At 47.7% G+C, this 27,400-nt stretch overlaps 2 protein-coding genes across 2 annotated transcripts; both read right to left on the bottom strand.

Moving 5' to 3' along the window:
• Window positions 1–5,978: 5,978 nt before the first annotated feature.
• c19h1orf216 (chromosome 19 C1orf216 homolog) lies at window positions 5,979–8,234 on the bottom strand (the record flags this gene model as incomplete). Its single annotated transcript, XM_080530547.1, has 2 exons — window positions 8,197–8,234; window positions 5,979–7,089 (listed from the first exon to the last, which is right to left on the bottom strand). The coding sequence occupies exon 2, from the start codon at window positions 7,062–7,064 to the stop codon at window positions 5,979–5,981; it is 1,086 nt and encodes a 361-aa protein (XP_080386673.1). The 5' UTR covers window positions 7,065–7,089; window positions 8,197–8,234.
• Window positions 8,235–11,196: 2,962 nt separating this feature from the next.
• On the bottom strand, window positions 11,197–25,354 carry clspn (claspin; the record flags this gene model as incomplete). The annotated part of the gene is made up of 23 exons (XM_080531915.1): window positions 11,197–11,316; window positions 13,276–13,437; window positions 13,641–13,723; window positions 13,916–14,051; window positions 14,172–14,302; window positions 14,449–14,570; window positions 15,059–15,220; window positions 15,376–15,530; window positions 15,618–15,696; window positions 16,767–17,236; window positions 17,573–17,757; window positions 18,444–18,496; window positions 18,836–19,005; window positions 19,509–19,672; window positions 20,026–20,220; window positions 20,738–21,246; window positions 21,574–21,676; window positions 22,087–22,159; window positions 22,749–22,814; window positions 23,018–23,164; window positions 23,485–23,996; window positions 24,201–24,315; window positions 25,328–25,354. 23 exons carry the CDS (start codon window positions 25,352–25,354, stop codon window positions 11,197–11,199), a joined length of 3,939 nt encoding a protein of 1,312 aa, XP_080388041.1.
• Window positions 25,355–27,400: the final 2,046 nt, after the last annotated feature.

Raw genomic sequence — 27,400 nt, 5'->3', positions numbered from 1 at the left:
GATGCGCACAGTTCAAATGATCATTGGGGGCTTTCATGCGTGGGGGTCGCCTTATGTAGTCTATGATCTCCCCTCCCAATATTAGCCATGATTGAAGAAGTGGAATTTGACAACTTTCAGGGTGATTCTAACAAACAACCATCTTTTTAGTTCGTGCGTAACTGGGTCTCCAGACGTATTTTCTATGAATGAATTGTTCTGTAGTCTGTGACAATGTTTGAGATATTCTCATATTTCATTTGATACACCAAATACATGCACGGTTCGGTTGCATGATTTCATCAGTAATTGGCACAGAGCGACGATCGACGGATACAACATTGGTCATTCAATTAATCTACTGAGAGATTATCCCCGAATCAAATAACAGTCTGTTTTCGCATTTTGGTAATTACAGAATAGAAAACTGTTACTTGTCCTCCTCCCCTTGCCAACCCTCTGGACACCTCCACTTAACTGCCGAGATAAAGTTTGTGTTGGATGCACTTTGCGGTGACACCAAATTACCAAATACTTGCACATGGTTTTAGTGGTGTAGCGCTCTTGAGCGGACGCCAATTGGGCCCTTATGTATAAGGTCATTGTCGTTTCTAAATGGTGAAACCATTATTTATACAAATACCTGCAATCTGTACTTCAACCTCATATCAATGATCTAATATCGATTTTAAATCTAAATGTTTGAATACATATTTCACTGTCCAAACATTTACACAGGACACACTGTATGTGTGTATGTGTGTATCTATCTATCTATCTATCTATCTATCTATCTATCTATCTATCTACTGTATGTTTTATCTTTCTCTTTGGCGACAGGTCTTCTATCCAGTTCATCATACACAGGCCGCAGGCCGCAACCCTCTGCCCCCCCTCCTCTCTCCCCCACCACCCCCTTTCTGTCAAAGCTGATTGTTTCCACGCCAGCAGAGTGCTGGGGGCTAGTGCACTGTCACACTACATCAGGCAGAGGGAAGAAAGGGAGAGAAAAGAAGAGAGGAGAGAGAGAGAGTCTGCTCTATATGGACTGATCATCAGACAGAACTGGCTATAGCAGACTACTCCAAAAAACAGAGGGAGTGCATCGACTTTGTCGGACCGTGCAGAAGACTGCCCCCTTGCGTTATAAACACGCGATTTGATCAAAGTACAAAGTGACCAAGGAGGCTGTGTGATGAAATGCCGCCCTCTGCCGGACTGAAATTCCTTGCATCTGTCCCTCCCATAGTGTCATGCAGTTTCACCTGCGCGCTTCTTGGTCATGTGACATATTCATTGGGGAAAATAAGTATTCAACACATCAAACAAAACATAACAAACGTGTTGATTATTTCCCCCACTGTATATGACGGTTGAAAGGATCAATAAAGCCATTCTCCAAAGTAGCCTACGCCAATAACATTAGGAATCATTGAAATGTAACCATTATTTATGAGTGAAAACTTGCTCTTCTTTCCGGTCAAAGCATGTTTACACCTGCCTACACAGGCCTACAACAAGTCAATATATTACAATAAATCTAAAGTCTATATTACAGGATATTAAGGTAAACATCCTTAACAGCTAAACAAACTTACTCAAGTATTTCCCTTAAATTGGGTCATATCACATTAAGTAATTTAACTAAAATGAAAATCGAAAGAACAGAAACAATAGAGATTTTCCAAACACTGGATCTCGGAAATTGTTTTAGATATTAAAAGACAATCTGACTTATTTCCAAGGACAGTATCTGGTTAATATGACGCAAATAATATTTTTGTCTTATTTTTTACTGGATTATGTTTAGTCAGGAATTGGTAAAAAGGCTGCCCCACGTAGCATAACGCTAACCAGTTTTACAATCAAAAGTGTAGTCGAGACGATAGTCTGTTAGTATGACAATTGTCTATATTTCATTATTAGTGGAAAGATGATTTAGGAAAATTAAAGGTAAGGCACAACGTTTAAAAATAATAATTATTTGGAGATCGTTTTTAGCATTTTAGCTGCATTATTTCAATGTTAACTGTTTGCTCCTTACTGAGGTGCGCCCTCTGCTGCCACTGTATAGGAACTGCATGTTTAACTCACTTGAATGGAAAAGACGGATTGGAACAGAGATAGGAGGAACCAGAGGGTTCACTCGGCATCCATCTTCATCCGCAGTCTGTGGAGAAATAAGGACTGAGCTGTATTTTCAATGATGGGAAACAATAGGACAGCTGTTTATTACTTAACAAGCTAAACATGTGTAATGTACAGGGTCTTATGACATTTGAAAGATTCTCTGCCTTTGTGAATAATTGCAGATAGCCTGCCGAAGTCACGCAAACAACGAAAAAGCTTCTTTCTTCTTTTAAAAAAATAGAAAAGTTTTCAGTTTTTTTTGCATATTACGAAAGTTTAAGTGTTGAAGTGCCCACTCGATATAACAAACAACAGTTTTAGGATCACTAAATAGTGCCGTAGGCTACTGGGTACAGTACATAGCTTGTAAACAAACTTACATTTTAAGACATGTTCAAAAGCAAGGACTGTGTGATCATCTAATTATGTGTAGTTATGTGTTTTTAGCATATTAATATTCTTTCAGCATGTTGTGATGTGCTAAACATGCAGTTAGATGTTCATAGCGATGTTCCTTTAGCTACTAGCAGCTGTGAGTTTTGATTCAGAGCGAGTTTCTCTGGTATTTGGGTTGACGTGTGTAGCCTACCAATATTTAAATTAACATACTGTATCTCCTTCAACTATTTTCAGATTTCAATGTATGACACATCATTTTAAAGCTTAAAAGCTTTTATAGCTTATAAATCTGCACTTTCATAATCTAGAAAACTGAAAAATGACATTGCCCTACTTGAGGACTTTTTCACCAGATCCTGTCATAAATGTATATTAGGAAATATGAAACGTGTCACTCAGTTTGCATATCTGTCCGGGGTGGACATTGGCTAGCGTTGGATTTCGAGCATTGGATCTTCTAACTAGGCCTATACAAAACATATTTGTTACATTTAGGCTCTGGGATATGAAAACAGCAACTTTCATCAAAGCTATTGTAGTGACCAAGAGCGTAAAAAAACATCCACCAATCGCACTCAACTCTACATTCTGGTCAGCTTCATGGGTTTCGTCGCCTTTCAGAAAGTAACTTGATAGTTGGGACTCAAGGTTTGTATGTTCTTTGCTTATCATTTATAACCCTAACACATTATAGGCTATGCAACTGGCCGCAGAGCTCGAGATCCACTAGCCTACTCTGTTCGAGCGGCTGACTGAAAGTGAAGGAGTTGCCTGATCTGCTAAAAATGTCAATTCTATGGTAGTTTGTAGTTTAATCAGCAGGTTAACTGTTTTCGCAGTGTCTGCCACAACACCTGACACCGTTCGGGTGCCTCGAGAGTCTAGACGCGGCCATCTGTACGCACCTTGCTCTCTCTCGATTTTTCTCGTTTTTAACGACAGAATTAGCAGTTCTGCGGCGCGTCCCGCGGTTTTACCCTGCCGCGAGTCTTCCCTGGCGGGGCGCTCCTTCACCGGGCCCGCTGTTCGCACCCAGCAGGCTCTCCGTCACACTCTGCCTGGTGCCCCGCGGTGCGCTGCGCAGTATTATACAGTGTCCTCCTCCTTGTGAGACTTAACAGACGTGTTCGGGGTGAAGACACGGTGTTTAACGTTAAAGACGCTGTTGCAGATTAAGGAGTTAAGTTTTGTGCGCATCCAAGATAACTTTGGGCACTGCAGTGCACACGGAGGCAACACCGACCCGTTTGGTTGAATTGGTCCTTTGCCATTAAGGTCCATGGAAAAAAAAGGTGACATGCAGGCAGTGGCGGACTCAGGCTGTTTGAAGGGCAGGGGCGAAAAGAAAAAAAGGGGACCCCATCAGTGGGACCCCATCAGTGCACATGGTCACGTTTAGACCATTGGAAGGGCAGCCAATAGGGCACATCCTCTAATTTTGCCACTCAAAAGGGCACTTTAGTGAGACGTTTTTCAACGGTGGGGGCACATGGTCAAGTTTAGACCATTGGAGGGGCACCAATAGGGCATGTCCTCTCATTTTTGCCACTCAAAAGGGCATTTTTGCCACTCAAAAGGGCACGTTTTTCAACCGTGGGGGCACCAGGAGGGGCTGTCGCCCCCCCTGCCCCCCCCTATGAGTCCGCCAGTGCGTGCAGGCCTATTCGGCTACAGGCTGTGGTCATTTATTCACACTGAGGGCCTAACCAGTTTTCTCTGCAACTTTATGTGTAATTATCATGGTGCAATGTTACCATCAAGGAGGGTCTAGTTCTGTCAACGTCCCGTTGTGGAACCGTTTTTTTAATGCGCTTTTTGGAAACGGGTGTTGGTCCATCGTTCAACAGGGACAACGGACTAAACCTGTTATCCCTCCCACCTCCTCCTGGCTGAGATGCCCCATATATATAGGCCTACTACATCAGCTAAAGCCAAAAAACAACAGATCAATATGCTCTCACACTTCCACTGTCATGCCTGGCGTCCAAGCGAGGCGATAAGCTTTAGAACATAAGCTTTAGCGCCCGCAGTTCGGAGGCATAACGGAGGATTATCCCCAAACTTGCCTCGGGGTTTGGCTCCTAGCCTATTGCGCGACTGGACCGGCGGCTGCTCACCAGGCCGGGGTAGGACCGGGGGCCCCGGGGCGCAAATGAACAGACTCCCCCGGGGACGCGGATCCTGGAGGACCAGCTCCACTCAGACGACTGCAGATTAGGTGGCGAAACGCTGGTATCTCTGTGAACACACACAAACACACAGGAAAAGACGTAGCAACTCTGCCCGCGGCAATAGTTCAGCAGTAGGCTAACCATGCTTGAGAGCTTGAGACTCTGGTCTCTTACATTATAAATCTTGTGCTTTAACATAAGTACGTGTCCTGGGCTGGCTGACGCATTGTGGAGAACCAAACCAACACCCTACCCTGCAACAGTGTCAACAGAGAACACACTGGCATAGCGCGTGTGATGTGGCGATACAAACCAACTTTGTTTTACAGATAAAGAGGCGATTGTAACTTAAAGGTCACAGAACCAGAGGGTGAAATCCATGTTCTCAACAAAGACTCCAAATAGGAATTCATGTCTCATGTAAGGGCGGTTAAAAGCATATCTGAATGAATGACGGGGGGGGGGGGGGTCCCCGGGTCAGAATTAACATATGCGCAAACAATTTCTCAAAGGCGTTCTGTTAAGCAAGATATGCATTCACCAATAAACTACTCCGACAAACATAGCAACATTCTATAGGCCAAGGTTTGTTTCATGCCAAATTTAAACTTCTGTCTTAAACTTTAGTTCAGACAAGAGAGCCAAAAGTCCAAAAGCATCTTCTTGAGATAATGTGATAAGACTTCTTATTCACTCTTATAATTAACAAAACAACACATATAACTGTCAGACATGATTTTATTAAGTCAGTTGAGGAGACAGACATGATGTCATTAAGACATATAGGCTATCATTTAAAGACAGGCTATACAAGCTGTATCTAAAGAATTACATCTCAAATGTTGTATTCTTAATATTTCAGGCATGCAGAGACAAAACGATATAGCATTCACATATAGAAGTAGACATTTGTAGATATAAACATATATTAAACTCTTCATAAACTTTTCATCTCATACTTTTTCAATATTCTGTTTGGCTATGTTGGTGGTGGGTGCACTCGGTCCTCTCAATAGGTCCTCTCGCGTACAAAGTTAACTTACATAAGATACATTTTGCATAAACACAGTGTAGGGACGCCAATAAACCCCAGACAAAATGAGATCACTAACCGAAACACAACATCAGAGTGGGATTTCAGCGGATTCATGGGAGATTGTCTCATTTAGGAAAACGTTTAGGGACATAAACGTGACATCTGTTAGCCGATGACAATGCCTTTGTATTCCTTTTCAGCTATTGGCCGGTCTCTGGTGAACACTTCACACTTCCTGTTTTCCCCCCCTCCGCCCCGCCCCTCTATGATTGGCTGGCAGCGGCGGCGGTCGCCGTGGTGGCCCCCATGCGCAGCAGTTCCTTCCTGTTTGTGAGGATGACGTCGAAGCTGGACTGCAGCCGGTTCTGCTGCTCCTGGACCCGGCCCTGGAGGGTGCGCACCCAGCGGATCAGCGCCAGCCTGCGGTACATGGTCAGCTGGACCTGGTGCTTCTCCATCTCCTGGGCCTTGAAGCGCTCCCGGTCCCTCAGGGTCCACACGGCGTCCCCCAGCATCTCCGGGAGCTCCGCGCACGGGTCCGTGTCCGACCCGGAGTCGTTGTCCAGGAGGTGCGCCGGCAGCCCCGTCTTCCTGCCCCTCAGGCCCTCCCCCCCGTCCCACTTCACCCTGGCGGGGTCGGAGAGGAGGTCACTCCCAGGGAGGTCGCTCCCGGGCTCCCCCACACCGATGCGGTCCCACCCCCCCACCCCGCCGGCCCCCTCGCCTCCGCTCTCCATGTTCAGAGAGGACAGGCTGCCACCGGACCTGTAGCTGAACTCAAACTCAGAGTCGCTGTCGCCCCACTCCTCCCCTTCCCCCTCCTCCCCCTCCTCCTCCTCCTCCTCCTCCTCCTCCTCCTGCTCCTCCACTCCCTGCCTGCCTGCCTCTTTCCCTTTGTCGTCATCGCTCATCCTCCCCCCCGTCTCCTCCTCCATCTTGCCTTCCTCCGCTCCGTCGGGGGGCACCCTCCCGTAGCCGTCGTCCCCGCTCTCGATCTCCTGCAGGGTCTCCAGGGGGCTCCAGCAGGGCAGGCGGGAGAGGGGAGAGAGGGGTCCGGGGCTGTAGTGCAGGGTGGAGGAGGAGGAGGAGGAGGAGGAGGGGAGGGGCGGGTCGCGACCCAGGGGTCCCAGGTTACGGGGGTGGTGCAGCACCTGGTTACGGTTCTCGTCCCCCAGGCCCAACACTCTATCCTCCACTTCACCCCCCAGGAAGTTGAAGTTGCCGTCCTTGTCGCATTTCCTGTTGGGCTGCTGCTGTTGACTGTTGCTGAGGAGACGTAGAGAGGAGGACCGGCCCCCCCCCTGGCCCCCCCCGTACGCGGGGTTCGCAGGCCGATCTTGGTGGAGCATTTTTGTTGACCGTGACTGAGATTCACTTGGATAAAGGGGAGAGAGAGAAAAGAGAGACATGTCAATACGTTATTTCAAGGATTATTTCAAGGTTCATCCTTGAGGTCAAATCTGACGCAACTCTCACTCCTCGTTCTGATATAAGGTCGTCGTTGGTTCTGATTTGGAAAACAGTTAAATATTAAGACTATGTCCACAACAACATTCCTGAGACCCCCAAAACTCGCATTATTTATTGTCTTGTTCGAGGCTACGTCGGGGTGCTGCAGTGTTTCCAGTTGCACTCCACATTACCATGACACATTTACATGGAACTGTGATGAATGAAAGGAAATGTTTCTAATCCTGACTCCGGGGGACTGTCACTCATCCTCTGTCCCTGCGCGGGCACGTGGTGCGCTGAAGGACACAGACAGACGCCGACATCCCAGGTCGCGCGGGCGCGTGATTGACTGATTCATAGCCTATAGCCGACGCGATTAGCGAACGAAGTTATCTGATTAAATTGCCATAGCACTTGTGATTTAATCTCAGTCCGATATTATGCACAGTCGGCACGTATTCGTATGTGGTTTGTGCAATGCATAACCAATTCATTAAACCGGGAACCTTATTTCTAGGCTAAATAAATGGCTCCAGCTGTCACTGGCAGGATGCGTCCTTTTGCTTTCAATGCATATGCTAATTTTGCTGAACGACATACTATAACAAATAGATCATATTAATAAAAACCTTGTTCAACATTATTTCTTATGAATGAGTTAACCTTGCAAAAAAATAAAGAAAGAAAGACGTGCGATTTGTATAGTCCACAAATAATCGAATGAAGTAGGCTACGATGTCCGATGAAAGCGACTTCATCATCACTAATAAAAAACATCGTGAAATATAATGTAGCCTATAGTCCAATAATATAGGCTATTTGTCCCAAATAAAAACGCCCAAAAAAGAAACAAATGCTTTAACCGCGGATGTGCATTACGTAACAGCTGCGCTAAAAGCTCACCCCATGTCTCTGCTGCTCTCTTCTCATCCAATACAACCTGATACACCTTTATTATGTGCAGTTACATAAAATCTCGGATTGATAGGCTAATGACATTTCTGAATAGACTTATCGACTTTGTCTTACCGTTATATTCTGCGCTTAATAGGGTAGAAAAACACGATTCGGCGCCCACCCTGTTTTCTCCCCTCCTCCGGTCGGCCCTCCTATGTGATGTTTATCTCCCCCCTCCTCCCCTCTCCCTCCCCCCTCTCTTCCCATCCACTCTCTCTCTCGGCGGACCGCTAACCGACCCAATGACTCACTTCCCAAACTGGGCAGGGGCAGTAAGGACGGTAGGAAACAGTAGGAAAGGGGGAAATGACAAGAGGTGAGCAGAAAGCATTGGAACCCGTTCAACAGTCCTAAAAGCTTGGGAACGTCTCATTCTCTAAATTCACTTTAATCAAATAGATCAGACAAAATAGGCGAAGGACTGTAGGCTGTACTTCTATGAGGCTGCGTGGAGCGCATATGTTGCGTGTGTGTGTGTGTGTGTGTGTGTGTGTGTGTGTGTGTGTGTGTGTGTGTGTGTGTGTGTGTGTGTGTGTGCGAGAGAGAGAGATCTAGACAGAGATAGAGATTGTGTGGTAGGCCTTTACAGATGAGAGAGACTTTTCAAGTACTGTACACTCCCTCTCATCCCCCTGACATACAATCGCTGCGGGGCAGAAAAGCGCACGACCCCCCCCCCCCCCCCCCCCCCTCCCCCCCTCTCTCTCCTCATCCCCCCTTCCACTTCAACAACATCCCCATTCAAGTGCGTCTCCTCCTCCAGGCTGTCCCGGGCCCTTCCCTCCTCTCCCCGTCGTTCAACAGTAGCCTGAGCGCATGAAAAATACATCAAACACACAGCGGCGGCCCGCGGGCCTCGTCACATGTATGCAGAATCATCTCCATCGTCTAACACCGAACAAGGGGATGATAGAGAAGAAGGCCGAAACAGAAATGAACATCGAGACACAGCGAGAGAGCATGAACTAACATGTTCAGAGCCAAGGTCATCCGTCAGACGCCTAGGGGTGATGGAACGGTTGTGCGTAGTTTATTATAGAGGAACCGTTAAGCTGCGGTTACCGCCTTCTAAAATAAACCAAAACGGAACGGCCTGCCTCACCTACTACTGAACAATAAATTGTTAGTTGTGTTGTGTATTACATGTTATATTATATGTTAGTTGCCCCGGAGGAGTAATGACCCACTTCGCTCAGTTCAGCTCCATGTCTCCCCGACCACCAGCTCACTGCTGTGACAGTGGCCACGGGGATCGACCCTCGGCGGTACCGTCAGCCCGCCACACCAAGATGCATAGCGGCAGACACTGTAAAGAAAAACCGGAGCGGACCTCCAGCTTTCCGCTCTCCAAGACTAGTCAAATCTGCCCAGACATGTAATGCTGTGTATAAAACAACATCCCGAGTCCCGTGGGGGCGCGTCACGAAGAGTAAAGGGAGTTGATGTCAAGGATACTTCTACCCCCCCCCCCCCTGGTCGGAAAGAGCTTTGTCCTGAAGATAGTTTTTGTGGTCAGGAGGGCCTACTAGCCACGTGACCTTCTGCCCCATCGTCTTTCAGGAGCGGTTCAACTTGGGGAAGGAGAAGGAATGTTATGATTGAATAAACAAAACCAGGATTAGGAGTCGTCGCCCCCTAAAGCTAGAACAGGGGTTCATTCCAGCCCCTCTGCCTCTGCCTTCCCCCCTAATGACGTGTAATGAGCCTTCTCTGTACCCCCCTAACCCTGGGACCTGCTGATGATAATCACCATAGTTTAATGAGATGGAGAGATAAAAAGGGGGTCATTAAAAGTCTTCTTAACGAGTCGCCACATTATTAGCCACTTATCAATTCATTAGTTTAAACTGCAATTATCTGAACCCTGGAATAAGAGAGTGGCCCCCCAAGCCGAGGTCAGCAGGGGATGGATGGGTGGGGTGGGGCGGGGGGCTCTGAGGACCAGACTTAGTCAGGTTGGTGACGGCGGTGTCTCCACCGATCTCCGCTCCACCCTGCCCTGTTTTTTTATTTATTTTCGAGTCAGTCAAGGCAGTCACACTCATGTTTTTCTTTTTTATTGATAGACAGTATAGATTATGATAGAAAGGATGGGTGAGTGAGTGAGGAGGGATGACATGCAGGACATGTCCGCAGCTGGAATCGAACCGGGAACCCTGCGGTTGCATGGTTGACGCTTAACCCACTACGCCACCTAAGCTCCTCGTCGCCCTGCCCTGCTCTTCTGAGAAGGCTGATCCCAAGGAAGGTTCAGAGGAAGAGAGGCGATGGTGTGGTCCATAGACCAGAGATGAGTGTAGAACTCAAACATTTGCACCATTCGCCAGTTGCAGGGTTCCTACAAGTTTCAACAAGTCACATTTAAGACCTTTTAAAGACCTATTTGATTATCATTTAAGACCTGTTCGCGACACCATGATAGCTTTTTGTCATCCTGCCGAAGCTTCGTTCGCCAATAATTTCTCCCAGGGGCAGCGAATTGGCATTTTTTGGGATTCCAGCTTGATTAATTACCACGTAAATAGATGTGGTCGGACTGATTTCCTTGCAGGACAAGCTGATCCCATTTTTTAGACATAGCACCTAATCTTTTAGACCTAATAACTGAAGCCTGTGACCTCTTTAGGCCTTGTAAATCGGATTGCTGGATTTTAGACTTTTTAGGCTTTTTAAGACCAGCGCGGGAACCCTGCAGTTGATATTAAAGCACAGTTTCAACACTTAGTGGATTTGACCTAAACAAACATCTGCTAGCTCAGTGGTGCCAGTGTTCCCTAGCAGAAACTAGCCCGTGTCTGAATGAACGAAGCCCAGAGTATGTCTTAAAATACACTTTAATTTACATCTGAAAAAAACACATACAACTTAAATCAAATCACCATAAAAAAACACAAATCTAATTAACGAATCAAACTCTATTTACATGATCATCCATCAAGTCGTCAACTTTAAAAGTTCTGTAAAACGACGTCGACTCTCTGCGGAGTTGATTGCAGAGCACGCACTGGATCGTGTGTGTGTGTGTGTGTGTGTGTGTGTGTGTGTGTGTGTGTGTGTGTGTGTGTGTGTGTGTCAGTTCTCCAGGAAGCTGAAGATGCTTCTCTGGGGTCCTTTAGCCTGACCGGGGTTGTTCTCCCGACACGGCCTCTTAGCGGCGGGGTTCAGCGCCTCCGCCTGGCCTCTCTTCTTCACCTGTGAGAGGAGACATCCCAACATCCCAACGTCAGCACCAGTCACATTTTTGATTTGATTTGATTTATTGTGGAATTAAAAAGACAGTTTCCAAGGGATAAAAAAACATGATAAAGCGCAAGCGCTTATTTCCATCATGGTCCCTGGTTGAGGACAGGACAGACAGTTACCATAAAACACATTTACAGAACATGATAAAAACCATAAAAAACCAAACATAGATAGTTACACAAATTCCCTGCACTCCCTACCTATGACGTGTTTCTACTCTGTCATTTCACTGGCTAGCCAGTTCTTTGTTGCACGTTTAAAGCTTACCTCTCCCTCTAAGCTTTTTAGGGCCACTGGAACACACGGTTGATAACACAACAGAGAGTCAAGATTCAGTGTCTGATTTATTTTCAGTGGTGAAATATATTAGTGGCAACTAACAACTAAAATAGTTAAATAACAATCTATTAAGAGACAGTTGTTACTTTTGAACCATACGTTTCCATTGCCAACGTGGCGCCTACAGGATTACCTCAAAAACAACCACTACGTGGCCTGGGGTGGTCCAGTGGTCTAGCACCGCGGTCTACAGTGCACACGTGCCCATGTCGGCATGGGTTTGAATCCGGCCCATGCCCTGCTGACATGCTCTCTCTCTCTCCCTTCTTCTCCTTAGTTTCCTGTCTGTCTTCACTACATCTGTCCAATAAAATGAAAAATATGAGCGGGACTGCCCCACTCAGAAAAAACACTAAAAGTGCTTACTGTTGTGTTTTCAAACAGTGCCTAATATAGGACACAGACCCAAGGACGGAATTCCATTTATTGGAATTGTCATTAAATGTAATAACAAAAAATAATCATAATCAAATGAATCCACAATGAATTACGTTAAAGCTTATTCAAAAATCAGTGATATCAATGTCCGACACAAAATTAATATTACATTCTGAATATGATTACAGCTTCTACTTCTTCCCTGAACAGCTGAAGACATCAAATATACCTACACACACGCACACACACACACACACACGCGCACACACACACACACACACACACACACACACACACACACACACACACACACACACACACACACACACACACACACACACAGCTGAAGACATCAAATATATCTATTATAATAAAGTATGGATAAACCAAGTGTGTTCTGGATGCAACCAGAGGGTTAGACCTCAAACAAAGACCAGATGCAGCTCAACAACTTTGTGTCATCCTGATAACTATGGCCTTTGGCGCCACCCGTTGGTGAGACACGAGTACTACACAGTGGATGCATCCAACATCATATGACTGTCATGAGAGGGGTCACCGACATGTCACAAGCTCTTTATAAAGTACCCTGCTTGTCTGAAGACAGGGTCCGACATTAACGGTTGCCAGATTGCCCGGAGCAAGTAAAAAATGTGCCGGGTTTGTTGCTGCTGGATCCTGGATCTGTGCATCAGTGTGTAGGAAGAACAACTGACGGCGCAGGCGCCAGACAAGACTAGATGATCGTGGAGTGAAGATATTATTAAAGCGTACACGCTGACCGACAGACAGGTGGACAGGCGCGTACGCTTTAATCATATCTTCACTCCACGATCACCTAGTCTGGTCTGGCGCCTTGTTCTTCCTGCACACCGATACACAGATGTTACTGGGTCAGTACTGTGCCGGTATGGACCTATCGCCAAGCCACGGCCCCTATGAAAACTCGCACAAACAAACTACTCTTCACTGACACTGACTGACTGACATTCAATGACTTACAATGGCGGGAGTTGGTACATTTCTGATTTCTGATTTACCACAGCAAGTAATAGAGATGACAAGAATATTTCGAGTTTTCTGCCTGTAGTGACTTTTGCTGTGATATGATTGGACAATTTCTATTTTGGGGGTGTGGCTTAGCGATAGCTCCATTGGGACCCTCCCTCCCTCCCTCCCGCCGGTCCTGACCTGTTTGCGGGGAGCCTCGGCGGCGGACGCCTCCTTCTCGGGGGACAGGGTCTGGAACAGGAAGCCGCGGGAGTTCCGGGGGGCCAGGAGGTTTCCCTCCGAGATGGAGGCCAGCTTCTGCAGCACGGCGCGCGGCTGACTGAGCAACGAGCCCCTCCTCACCTGGGGGGCCGGAGGTCAAAGGTTAACACATAACACAGCGGGCTGTGGCGGGGCGGTGGGGGTTAGGGGGCTGTTGGCAGATCAACGTCAAAGGCTTGAATCTGGTACGAAACAACTGTTAGGAGAAGGGGTGTGTGTGTATCTGTGTGTGTGTGTATCTATCCATGTGTGTGTGTGTGTGTGTGTGTGTGTGTCACACTGACCAGGGTGGGCTGGGAGGGTCTCTGGAAGGGGTTGAGAGCGGAGGAGGCCTTCCTGTCAGCCTGGGGGGCCGCGGGGGGGGGCTCTGGGGGACGGAGGAGGAGGAGGGGTTAGAGACAAACCATTGGAAGAAGATAACCAAGCCAGGTGAGGCTGGTGGAGGTAGAAATCGGAGGCCGGGGGCTCATTGTTAACGCACGGAACGGAATGTGGAGCGGTGCGGTGTGATTCTGTCCCGTGTGTGACAGTGAGCTCAGTCTGCAGGCGGTCAGCTCACCGTGCTTCTGGAGTTTCTTGGCCGTCAGTTTCTTGGCCAGCTTCATGAACTGACTGTCCTCCTCGCCTCCCAGCTTGTCGTCGTCGTCATCGTCGTCAGCCTCCGCGTCCTGCCCTTTCTGGGCCTGGGACTCTGACTGCAGACAGAGGAGAGTTAACACAGAGAGACACAGAGAGAGACACACAGAGTGAGACACAGAGAGAGACACACAGAGAGAGACACAGACACACACACACACACACACACACACACACACCTGTTCTCTGAGCCACTGCTCCCTGTCCAGCCTCTCTTTCCGTCTCTGCGTCTCGGCCTGGTCCAGCTCTTCCTCCCCCTCCTCCTCCTCCCCCTCGCCTCCTCCCGTCCCGTCTGCGTCAAAGCCGTCGTCTGCAGGAGAGACGCACAGAACCACGCCTGGTTAACGTCCGACAGGACAGCAGTTGTTTCTAATAACTAAATGTTTTTCTCAAATTCACAAACTTTCAAGGATTTCAAGGACCCGTGGGAACCCTGACACACGCACACACACACACCGATGTTTTTCCAGCGGAAGCGGCGCTCTCGGCCGGGGCCGTCTGAGTGCAGGTCTCCGTCGGCTAGGTAACGCTCCTGGTACAGCCGCAGGCGTCGCTTGTCGTCGTCCAGGACCTGCTTCCTGTAGAGGAGAGGGAGGGGGAGGGGCTTGAGAACGGTCCAATCACAACCTCGTCTGATCACATCACATTTAAGCTACCTAAACAGGAACGTCATTTCGCTGCATTTCCGGGGGGTCTGTACTCTCTGTACCACAATTCAGCAGTAGAGATAGATATAGCTTCTATCATTTAAGAGCGTTAGCATGCTCAGAGAGTATTATTATGAATATATATATATAAAAAAAAATATATGTGTGGGAGAGTCCCACTCATATTTCCCATTTTATTGGGATGATGTGCACTGCAGACCGCCGTGCTAGACCACTGGACCACCCCAGGCCACATTATTATGAATATATGACATCAGTGAGGTGTGACCGGTACTCACATGTGGATCTGGTTATCAGTGAGGTGTGACAGGTACTCATATGGTGTGACTGGTACTCATATGGTGTGACTGGTACTCACATGTGGATCTTGTTATCAGTGAGGTGTGACTGGTACTCACATGTGGATCTTGTTGACCTGGTCCTGGAGCTCTTCGTCAGAGGGCAGGTCGTCCAGCAGCTCCTCCTCCTCGTACTCGCTCCCCCCGTCGCCGTCCTCGTCATCACTCCCCCGGTCACTGCCTGAGAGCTCTGCCTCAGAGTCCACGAACTCCGCCAGGCGCCTGAGGAGACGGAGGAGTCCAAATAAACCAAATTTAGGGCTTCACCAAGGATGAACTCTGAGCCCCCCTGTTCCTTTCTAGAAAGCACCGTCGTCAAGGGAACAACAGCAGGGATGTGTGTCCGTAAAGGAGCGGTCGTTTTAGGCTTTACTTACATTTTCTTCTTCTTCTTCTTCTTTCCGAGACGGGATGCAAACACAGCCTGCAATTCCTCATCCTCCTCCTCCTCCTCCTCATTCTCGTTCTCTCCATCCTCCCCAACCTCCTTCTCCTCCTCCTCTTCTTCTTCTTCTTCCTCGGCATTGTCTTCCTGTCAAGCAAAATGAGTTAACTTGTTTTAACATCATTGCGCTACACCACAAACTCGCTAGCCGTCCACCTCACACTCACGCCTTACCTGCTCGCTCTCCACGTCTGACAGGAGTCGAAACTCACAATCTTCTTCTTCCTCCTCCTCCTCCGCTAGCTTCTTACGACTGCAACATCAAAGGACATTTCCTGTTTAGTCTCTCGCAGACACACACTGGGATTCCTTTGAACACATTTAGGCTTTAGGACTTGAAAGAGACGTTTTGGGGTCGAGAACATTTTGGGGTCGAGAACAACGACTACTACTACTACTACGACCACTCCTACGACACACGGATGATGTCATGTTTGATGATGTCAAACAGTATAACCTCAGGTCTAATAACAGCATTCTCTTTAATGTGCCAAATGTCAGATCTGAATTTGGTAAAACTGCATTCTGTTACAGTTGCTCCTTTAACTTGGAATGTTCTTCAGAAAAAGTTGTAGCACGTTCATTCCACTCTCTGACTTTAAACTGTGTGTTACAGAGACTTTGACCCCATATATGCAAATGTGCTTATAGGTTATCTTTTATAGCCTGTATCTGCTCTCTGTTGCTTGTTTGTTGTTATTTTATGTTGTATATTGTATATATATTATGTTTTTATACTGTATGTGGTGTCTTTTGTAATTAAGTGCTGCTCTTCTTGGCCAGAGCTCATTTGAAAAAGAGGCTACTGTCTCAATATGACTACCCTGGTTAAATAAAGGATTCATAAAATAATGATAATAATAAAATCGCTGTACCTGTCGTCGGATGCGGAGGTGTGTGGGGCAGGCCTTATGTGCCGTAAGGGGGAGACACCTGTATGGAGGGAGGGGCACCGATGTAAACAACAACATTGTTACTGCCTGTGGACACACACCTCGCACACTCACTCATGTATAGACATTCAAAGACCTCAGGCACGCACATGATTCCAGCCTCATTTGAACACCAGCGATGTTGAAGACGTGAAGTGTTCAAACTGAGGAGGTCAGACACACACACACACACGCAGACACGTACGTACACACACACACACACACACACACACACACACACACACAGACACGTACACACACGCAGACAGACACGCAGACGCACACACACGCAGACACGCACACACACTAACCTGGACTTGTAAACTTCCCAGAGCAGAGCCCAAGCAGCTGGTCCATGTCTCTCTCCATCTCCATCCCCTCCTCCTCCTCCTCCTTCCTCTCCTCCCCCCCGGCCTGCGTGGAGGTGGGGAACTCCCCGGAGCACATGCCCAACAGCTCGTCCTCCTGCGACGCCCCCAGCCCCCCGCCCACGACCCCCAACCTTGCGTTGGTGGTCTTCCTCCCCCCCGAGCCCCCAGAGCCCCCGAACCCCCCAGAGCATAGCCCCAGCAGCTCCCCCATGTTGGCGTCCATGGCGTTCTCGTCCATGTTCCCCAGGATCAGCTGCCTCTTGTGGGAGGAGGAGGAGGAGCGGGGGGGGCCTCCGGGTCGGGGGCCCACGTTCAGGAAGCCGTCGGCGTCCAGGAGCTGGGAGTGGGTGTCCTCCTCCAGGGAGAAGCGGCCCTGGGAGTCCCGCCCCCCCCCTCCTCCTCCGGACCCCAGAGGACCAGACGACTCATAGAGGTCCTGGGAGTCCTCCACAGGGAGGGACAGGGAGGGCTCTGACAGCTTGCCTGAACTCTGAGGGACAGAGAGAAGGAGGGGGCGGGGGGAGGAGAGGGAAGGAGAGAAGGGAGTAAGTAAGTAAAGTTTATTTATATAGCACCTATCACAGACCAGCGGTCACAAAGTGCTTTACATAGGCTATACACATATAATTAAAGAGCAAAAGTACTAGCAGGTTAAAAGAAATAGGTAAACAAGTGAAAATAAAAACAAGAAACAAATGACATGTGTACAACAAATAATAACGAGACACAAAAAGACAGGCTTTTGGGGTTAACCAAAGGCGCCTTTCTACAGCTCCATCTCCACGGTGACATCTGCCCCCCGCAGCCCACCCCCCCCCCGACTCACCTTAGAGGCGGAGCCTAGGAAGCTGGGTCTGAAGAAGACGGGGGAAGGGGAGCGGAAGGCGCTGGTGGAGGCGGAGGAGGACGCGGCGCGGCCCCGGTTGGCGAGCTGGTAGGACGGGAAGCCCAGCAGCTCGAAGCTGCTGTTGTCGCTGTTCTCTCTGGCCAGGCTCAGGGAGTCCTCCTCCTCTGGAGAGACAAAGAGACACAGCAGAGCTGCCGTCAGACACGGACCCAGCAGCACACACGCACAACTACCATCTACCTAGCATTCCTTTATTTTGGCGATAGGAGAGAGTTCTAATCCAGGGTATATACAGGAATCTTGAGGTTAATTTCAATACCTTTCTAAGACTTTTTAAAGACCTTGTCAATATTTTTCCAGACCTCACCTCCACTTTGAGCTGTAACCGTTTACATCAGTGACACCTTTAACTTAACAGCTTTAGTTTGCAATAGACTAGACCACTATCATACAACACAATTTCCGGTTCATCTTTGTTTTTTAATAAAACTAATAAATTCACGAACATTTACTAAAAGCTTTTAGGACTAACTCTTTGGACAGAGTCTAATTCAGAAAAATACCTACAACATTCAAGACCTCATAAAATCGTGATAAGACTTTTTAATACTTATTAAGGGTCTTGATTTTCCCCAATTTTTTTTATCAACTTTTAATACTTTTCAAGACACCGCAGATACCCTGTTATCATTCAAATGGTTGCCAAATGACCCTGGTGTGTCAGTGAAATAGCGAATATATATATATATATATATATATAGAGAGCGAGAGATAGAGAGAGAGAAACAGAGAGATAGAGAGAGAGAGATACATAGAGAGAGAGAGAGACTGTTGCTCCGCCTCCACCCACCCATCTTGTTGTCACAGTCTGGACCGGCGGGGCCCGGCCGCCTCACTCCGTCTCTGTGAAGAAGAGAAGAAGAAGAAGAGACAGGTTGAGCGTCAGCTGCACAGAGACCTGGTCATCACCAGACACAACAGCCGAGGCAAGACGCTGCGGGCGTACAACTGTAATGCACTTCTATTTATCGATCGGAACGGCTATATATTTTTTTTTTTTTTATGTCTTCTGTCTTTTCCGGGTTGTCGGCCGTGTCCACTCTGGATTAGAGTCTTCAGACGAGACGGTGTCAGTGTCTCACTCACTCACTCACACACACACACACACACACACACACACACTCACTCACTGCCTCCCACACTCACTGCCTCCCTCCCTCCCTCCATCACACACACACTCACTCTGTGCGGGAGCAGGAGCTGCCTGTGAACAGCATGAGGGTCCCGTCATTGTTGAGCAGGTCAGGAGGGGGGGAGGGGCCCTTGAGCCTGTGGACCGCACCGTCTTCTTCAGCCGCATCTTCATCCTCTTCCTCCTCCTCACCACCACCACCCAGCAGCTCGTCAACTCCCTGTGGAGTGATAAGAACAGGCGTTCAAGGCAAGGCAGGTTTATTTGTATAGCACATTTCATACAACAGGGGCCATTCAAAGTGCTTTACATACATTATTTAAAAATACAGCAAGAGGGCATAGTAAGATAAGAAAAATTACAATGAATAAAAGCAAAATAGAGTAAATAGATAAAACATTTCATAAGACAATAGTTAATGGGAAAAAGACATTGATAGAAGTGTTTGTGTTTAATCATAACTGCTGCAAAACATGAAGGTTTTTTTGCTTAGATTTAAATATTTTTAGGGTTTGGGCCTGTTTGATTTCTTCAGGGAGTTTGTTCCAGGAGCATGCGGCAACATGACTGAAAGCTGCTGCACCGTGTTTTGTTTTCACTCTTGGAATGATTAGCTGATTAGTCTTAGCTGACCTTAGGGACCTTGCAGGAATACAGGGTGAGAGGAGATCTGATATGTATTTTGAAAAAAGACACACACACACACACACACACACGTCTTACCTCTTCCCCTTCAGACTCGTCCGTCATGTCCTCTTCCTCCTCCTCCTCCTCTCCACAGTCCTCGTTGTCAAGGCGATGCAGCGCCGCCTTGCGGTCCCTCTCCTCCCGGCGCCGCGCCGCCATGGCAACCTGCAGACGGGACTTCAGCAGAGACAGACGCTCCCCTGCACACACACACACACAGGAAGAGGGGTCAACTCTGTTTTTCTGTGTGTGTGTGTGTGTGTGTGTGTGTGTGTGTGTGTGTGTGAGAGAGTGTGTTCCTGGTGTGTGTGTGTGGTGTGTTCCTGTCGCATGTGTGTGTGTGTCCCTGTGTCCCTATGTCCCTGGCACTTGTGTGTGTGGTGTGTTCCTGGGACGTGTGTGGAGTGTTACTGGCGCGTGTGTGTGTGTGTGTGTGTTCCTGGCACTTGTGTGTGTGGTGTGTTCCTGGTGTGTGTGTGTGTGTGTGTGTTCCTGGCACGTGTGTGTGTGGTGTGTTCCTGGCACGTGTGTGTGTGTGTGTCCGTGTCCGTACCAGGCTTGGCGGGTGCGACGTCCTCCTCCTCCCCGTCCTTGACGGTGACGGTGACAGAGTCCAGGCGTAGCTCCTCCTGGCCAGAGGGGGCGCTGGTGTCTTTGCGTACGATGCTGACCTGCAGCGTGCTCTCTCCCCGGGGGCGGGGCGCCGGCTGGACGTGGCGCAGGTAGCGCTCCTTCAAGGCCTCCACGCCTGGGACACGGGACGGAAGACCGGCGTTAAGACGGAACAGCACGAAACACCAACGGCAGAACCAACAAAACAAGACTCTCCCATCGTTTCAGGATCCACGGAGGGAGTTAGTTTTTGGGGTGGGGTAGTTTTATTATTTTAAAAATATTATTATTATTGGATAGAGATAGTGAAGACAGGATAGGAAGGAGGAGAGGGCATGTGGGGCAGGGCATGGGCCGGGTTCCAACCCATGCTGACATGGATGTGTGTGTGTGTGTGTGTGTGTGTGTGCACTGCAGGCACATGGTGCTAGACCACTGGACCACCCCAGACTACTGGACCACCCCAGGTCACGGTACTAGACCACTGGACCACCCCAGGTCACGGTACTAGACCACTGGACCACCCCAGGTCGTGGTGCTAGACCATTGGACCACCCCAGGTCACGGTACTAGACCACTGGACCACCCCAGGCCATGGTACCAGACCACTGGACCACCGTCCAACGGTACAGTCCAACGTCTCACCCACTCACCTGGGTTGGGTTCCAGGTCAACGAACGCTCCGTCGGCGGAGCAGCATAGTTTGGCGACGGGGGGCGGGTCCACCCCCAGCTCCCTGAGCCGGGCCAGCTTGTCCCTCCTGGGCCTGGTGGGTCTCGGCGCGCGTGGCTCCACGCTGACTGGCTCAGCAGGGTCAAGCTGACCCGCCCCCGCTGCCTCAGCCTCTCCCTGCCTCAGGTCGGGGGGGGGATCTAACGACCCCGTGACCCCGTCACTCTGCTCCGGTAACGCAGCAGCCCCTCCCTCGGCCTCGGGGGTCGTGCGGTGTTCGGCGCCGTCCAACTCTGGCGTCTCGGTCTCCTGCGTGAGGGTGGTGAGTCCGGGTAGTAAGGTTTCCTGGTCAGCCCCGGCGTGGCACTCCTGTTGCGGGGAGGACGAGGACGCGGCCCCTGTCTGGGGTGGAGGTGGAGGTGGAGCCTGGGGGGTGGGGAGGGGCTCCGGGGCAGCTGCCTCTAGTCTGGTAGACTGGTACTGGGCTGACCTGCGGGCCACAGGAGGGGAAAGGGTCAGGCTTTAAACGACTTAGAACAAAGCACGGTGTGTGTGTGTGTGTGTGTGTGTGTGTGTGTGTGTGTGAGAGTGTGTGTGTGTGTGTGTGAGAGTGTGTGAGAGTGGTGTGAGTGTGTGAGTGTGTGAGAGAGTGTGAGAGTGTGAGAGTGTGTGTGTGGGGGGGGTTGTGTCTGTGTGTGTGTGTGTGTGTGTACCCACTGTGGCCTGTGTGTGTGTGTGCGTATGTGTACCCACCGTGGCCTGTGTGTGTGTGTGTGTGTGTGTGTGTGTGTGTGTGTGTGTGTGTGTGTGTACTTACTTGAGTAGTGCCATGGCTGATCCCGCGGGTCTGGCTCTCCTCTTGAAGAAGTGGTCGATGCTCTTGGGCTCAGGCAGGTGGTAGGGCAACCCCAGGGTGGACTCTGCCAGGACCAGGGAACAAACACACGTCACTCACATCACCCAGCACTCTGTACGTTTCTTTTTTTTTTTTTACAAAGTTTTTATTCAAAGAGTACATATTATATACACAATAATAGTAAAATAAAAGTAGCATACACAAATATCACAGATGACTTTTGTTTTTTTCTAAACATGAAATAACCCCCCCACCTCCCTCTCTTAATTACATTTAAATTGTCTCCCTTTTCTTTTTTTTTACAAAAATGTTCAACATAGACAACAATTAGAAATGTTCACAATTAGAAATGTTCCCCGTCACACAAGTCAGTTTTTTAAAGACCGAAGCTCAATCAAAACTCAACGTTCGACGTTATGCTCTCTCTCTCCATAGTGACAGACTGGAGTAAAGTGAATAGAAGCGTGATCTGACCTCGGACCAGTCTCTGGGTCTCACTGTGCAGCTGCTTCATGGCCTCCTTGCTGGCCCGCGCCGCCTTCCGCTCCTGAACAGACACAACAGTTAACGGCAGTTACGTGGCGAGCGTGTTAACTCATTTAGGGTTAGGGTGAATAAAGCCGGCCAGATAATTGTCAACATTCTAGAGTGCCACAAGTGACTTTGTTTAAAAAAAATGAATCGATTATGATGCTTCTTATTGTAGCCAATCAAAGTGCTGTTACGAGGAAACAAAATACCACATAAAAACACGTGGCCCTCTAGGCGCTGTTCCGGAATTCTTTGACAGTTAGGGAGTTACGGAACAAACTACTAATTCTTTGACAGTTAAGGCCAATGCACACGGCCCCGATTTTGTTGCACCGCCGATTCCATTGTTTTGAATGAGACAATGCACACGGCGTGCGATGCGATATTATCGCACGACAACATTCGATTCTCCATTCACACCAATTGAAATAATTAAAATAATTGAGAATCGAATGTTGTCGTGCGACAAAATCGCACACGGCGTGTGCATTGGTCTTTAGGGAATTAAGGAACAAACTACAAGTTGAATTATTTGACAGTTAGGGAGTTACGGAACAAACTACAAGTTGCTGGCAAAAGGTAAACAAAAATGTCTCCTTCCGTACTTGTGGACGCTGTTTCTGTCCACCTTCCTCATCACCATCCTCTTCATCGTCATCCAGATGTGGGCCCTGTGGGAATACAAGAAATTGAGTGCTGAGACACACACACACACACACGACACTCAGGCTGTGAAATGTACAAAGCACACGTGTTCACGATGACACATGATTTCTTTTGGCCGTATCTATGTGTTCAGTGCCGTCAAACATAGCCTTGCGGTACACGCTCACTGATATAATAATGCAGCCGTTCCTTCTACTCTGGAACCTACCTTGTGCTTCTTGACCTTCTGTCTGACTGCTGCTCTGATGGCGTCCAGGGACTCTTCCTCCTCCTCATCATCCAGACCGGCGTCGTACAGATCTGTGTCGCCTAGGAGACAACCGCTGTCGTTCAGAGATCCAGGCAAACTAGTCTCCTGCAAACACAGAGAAGGAAACAGTTGGTTTATTCACCATTTAGACAGAGAGAAGGAAACAGTATATAGTGTAAAGAGCCTTCTCTAAAGCAGCCACTAGGCTCTGGAATAGCCTCCCCCTCCACGTCAGATCCGCCCAGAGCATCGAGTCTGCCTCCCGACACTGCACTTTTTGTACTTTTATTTCTACACTATTTTGTATTGCACCTTGTTTTAGTGTATTTTTATCTGTTGTTTCTCTTTTACTAGTGTTTTCTGTTAAGCACTTTGGGCTATATAAATAAACATTACTTACACCTTCCCTCCATAACCGAGTACACCTCCCTCACCTTCGTCTTCTCCTTCTTCTTCAGTTGATCCACAGCCGCCAGGCGCTTCTCCTTCTTCTCTCTGTGACGCTGGCTCTTCTCCCTCTTCTTCTCCTTCGGTTTCACCGAGTCTTCCTTCTCTCTCTCCAGCTCCGGTGCGCTCTCGTCACTGTCTATAGGGGCGCGGACGACCCTCTTGCTCTTCTCCTTCTTCTTCTCCTTCGGTTTCACCGAGTCTTCCTTCTCTCTCTCCGGCTCCGGCGCGCTCTCATCACTGTCTACAGGGGCGCGGACGACCCTCTTGCTCTTCTCCGTTCCTCCTCTTCTGCTCTCCTCCTCCGCGGTCTCCATCTCCTCAGCGCTGGACTCCGACAAGACCAGCGCTTCGGCCATTTCCGCCCCGTTCTCCTCCTCCACCTCCTCCTGCTGCTCCTCATTATCATCGTCGTCGTCACTGTCTCTCAGGGCTTTCTGACAGCGATTCCGCCGGTGACCTGTGATTGTGATGTCATCATCGTCTGAATCTGGAAAACAAAACGTCAAGTCGTCCTCGTCAAAAAAGAGAGGTGGCCTGGTGGCTTTGGATACAATTAATAAACATTCATTTATTCACAGTAAATCAGCCTGTGCTTGATGGTTGGACTTGTTCACGGCCAAGGACCTAAACGGAGGTGTTTCTCATCGGGGTGCAAACGGCCCCGGTCGGGTTTAGGACTGGATCACTGTACCTGGCTGCTGTTCACTGGCGTTCGCTGTCTCAGTCACCATCTGGTCCGCTGGAGAGCCCATCCCGCTGTCTGAGTCGCTCTCTGATATCTGGACCTCTGGTGGGAGCTGTACTGCCTGGACACACAAACAACAAGAGAGTTATCCTATCCTGTATAAGCAGCCATGAAGGGAATCGTGCATGATGTGCCCTATGAATGAATGATCTTTATTGTCATTGTACGGGTACAACGAAATTTAAATGAAGTGCTAACAATCTAAACTGTCCTAAGATAATAAAACAGTCCTAGATATGAGTCACAAGATAACAAAAACAAAAACATGAATGAGACATAAATAGACATAAATACAAGGGGATATAAATAGGGGGTTAAGTAATCGGTAGGAATCTGAGAATGTATCTATTATGTAATCTATGGCTTTTGACGACAAGACTTAGAGCTAACCTAACGAATTACAGACAACTGGAAACACAAGTAAAAAGCCAGATTTCTTCACAGGTTTTAGCTTATATGACTTGTTTAGCTCGTTGTCTGGCCTCTCTTGGTTGGGTGGGTGGCTGAGTGGCTGGTGTGGCGCCTTAAAACGCCTCAGTCACAATAGCTAGCCAGAGACACATTGATTGGTGACATTCACCAAAGTGCAATGGGACTGTCTTTAAGTGAAGTTACATTGAACAAAACACTCACAGACTAACTAGAATGTCTTAAGTTGTGTCAAACGTTGAGAGTCAACAAAGGACAGTCAGTTCATGGACTAAATGTTAGCTGTGATGCTAGCTCCCCAGTTATGTAGCTAATGACTAGTAGCTTTGTTAGCTCTCTCTCACAACACACCACGGTGTTTCTATGTCTATGTTTCCTTCCGAATCAAAAGAAATCAAGCAAATAAATCATTAGCAGCTCTCTACTAGGTGGTGGTTTCTTTCCAAAGCAGCAGTGTTGTAAGGCGCCACACCAGCCACCCACCCAACCAAGCAAGAGAGGCCATACAACGAGCTAAACAAGTCATATAAGCTAAACCTGTGAAGACATCTGGCTTTTACTAGTGTTTCCAGTTGTCTGTAATTCGTTAGGTTAGCTCTAAGTCTAGAAATCTGTGTCTAGACATCTACCAGAGGACTTCCTACCTGTTGCTGCTGGGAGACCAGACTCATCTTCAGTCCGTCGTGAGGAGAACCGTCATTAAAAGCCGGGAAACAGGGTTGTTTTAATGCTTTTGCTCGCTCAAATCTTTTCAAAACATCCGTCTAAGTGACTGTGGGGTTGCTGTTGTTCTCGGGTGTGGCGTTGTTATAGGTTATTGTTGGGTAAAGGCGCCGTTGAGTTGCGACACTTCACCTCCCGCCTGTTTTTACACACATACAAAGTTTGGATGTTTCGCGCGCTGACAGCTGCTGTGACGCCTGACGTAAAGTGGCGCTGAGAGGTTTCCCGAACCGGAAGTCCACTGAGAGATTCCCGGAAGTCCACTGAGAAGCCTTGCCTTGTTTGCATTCCATTATTGTTACAGACATTTGCTGTCTTCTTTTTATTAGTGTATTTTGGAGATACTTCTATCGACCACTATCACTTACAAAGATATTTACAGTGATAAAACACACGATAAACAAGCACATTTTTAGGCATTTTCCAGGTTTGGGCTTAGGATTTTTATTTTATTTTAGCCTATACTGGAATTCAATGAGACAAAATGTTTTATTCTTCATTAATACAATTAATAACGTTAGACTTAGCTAAGACCTCAATTTAAAGATGCCTTGATTATTAAGAAAGGTAATGGTATGAGTTATCTGAGTATCTTGTCAAGTATATACAGTTATTGTTCTATTCATTCTTAATTTCTAAGTCTGGTGTTCAACGGATGCTTACAGTTTGGATTATTAATCTAACCAGTATCTTCCAAAAGTGTGAACTGCAAACTTCAAAACGATTACTCTCTGCGAAATGTGAATGTCTTTGTTAAATAATGAAGGAACTACAACGTGGTCCTGAAAGATAGGCCTACATCTCCTAACAGTTACCCTTATTACTGTACCAAATAAGTGTGCATATTCTTGTCCCAACCCACCTTTAAAAGGTACAGATCAACTTAATCTACCTGAATACAGCTTTTTGATACTTTTTTTTTTCTTACTTCTTAAACTATAGCCTAAGCATTTTATTTGATGTAGGTGTGTTATTATTTAAATGATTTATTATTACTTAAAATGGGGATATTTTATTGTATTTTTGGAAGGCAGAGTTTACACACACTTGCAGTGCATAATTGTTGACTATATCTTATTTAGGAAATACATCAGTTATAAATACTACTGTATGCATGCCACATCTGCCATAGGTTCCTGTTACATAGATGGTTTAGAACTGTAAGATGGCCGACCTGTGGCAATTATGATGTCATATCCCCTCTCCTGTTCTCCTCGCGTCCATATCATCTGGTATTTAATAATAATATATGGCATTCAGCTGACGCTTTTATCCAAAGCCATACATTTCAGTGAGTGCATACACTTTCAGCACATGGTCGCTGCGGGACCAATCTAAACGTTGTTCGCGCCATGCTCTACCAGCTGAGAGGACCGTATAAATATCGCTGTGAGCAGGGTTCGAACCTGCGCGGGGAAACCCCATTGGATTTCGAGTCCAACGCCTTAACCACTCGGCCATCACAGCTGATTTATTTGACAGGTCACAGCCCACCCCCCCTGAATTCCTCCAAACAAGTAGCCCGATTTCAAGACCGATTTCATTAGGTTCGGGTGCCTATTATTATTATTATTATTATTATTATTATTATTATTATTATTATTATTATTATTATTATTATTATTATTATATTATTATAAATACATTTTATAATATAATAATATATTTTTAAAAATATTATAAATATTATTATATTATTATATATATGTAATGGACAGGGTTTTCTTCTTGCGCATTATATTGGTCATAAAGGGTGAACTCCGCACTATGCGCAAGGCAAGCAACATGAAGCACATCTATACTGGAAACGTTTCCAGTAGTTTCGCTGCCCCCTAGCTTCCATAACTGAGCGGTCCATGTCTGTCCATGCGTTCCACTGGGATTGCCTTTGTCATGGTGAGAGACTCGTGTGATTGGAAATTGTCATGTTATAATAAACTCTTCCGAAGCCCCCTGCCCGTCCAAAGTAGCAGGAGCAGCACAACATATCCACC

Source organism: Nansenia antarctica (genome assembly GCF_963989245.1).
Source record: "Nansenia antarctica genome assembly, chromosome: 5".
Taxonomy (NCBI): domain Eukaryota; kingdom Metazoa; phylum Chordata; class Actinopteri; order Argentiniformes; family Microstomatidae; genus Nansenia; species Nansenia antarctica.
The sequence above is the reverse complement of the archived record's forward strand: the minus strand, read 5'-3'. Positions and strand labels throughout refer to the sequence as shown.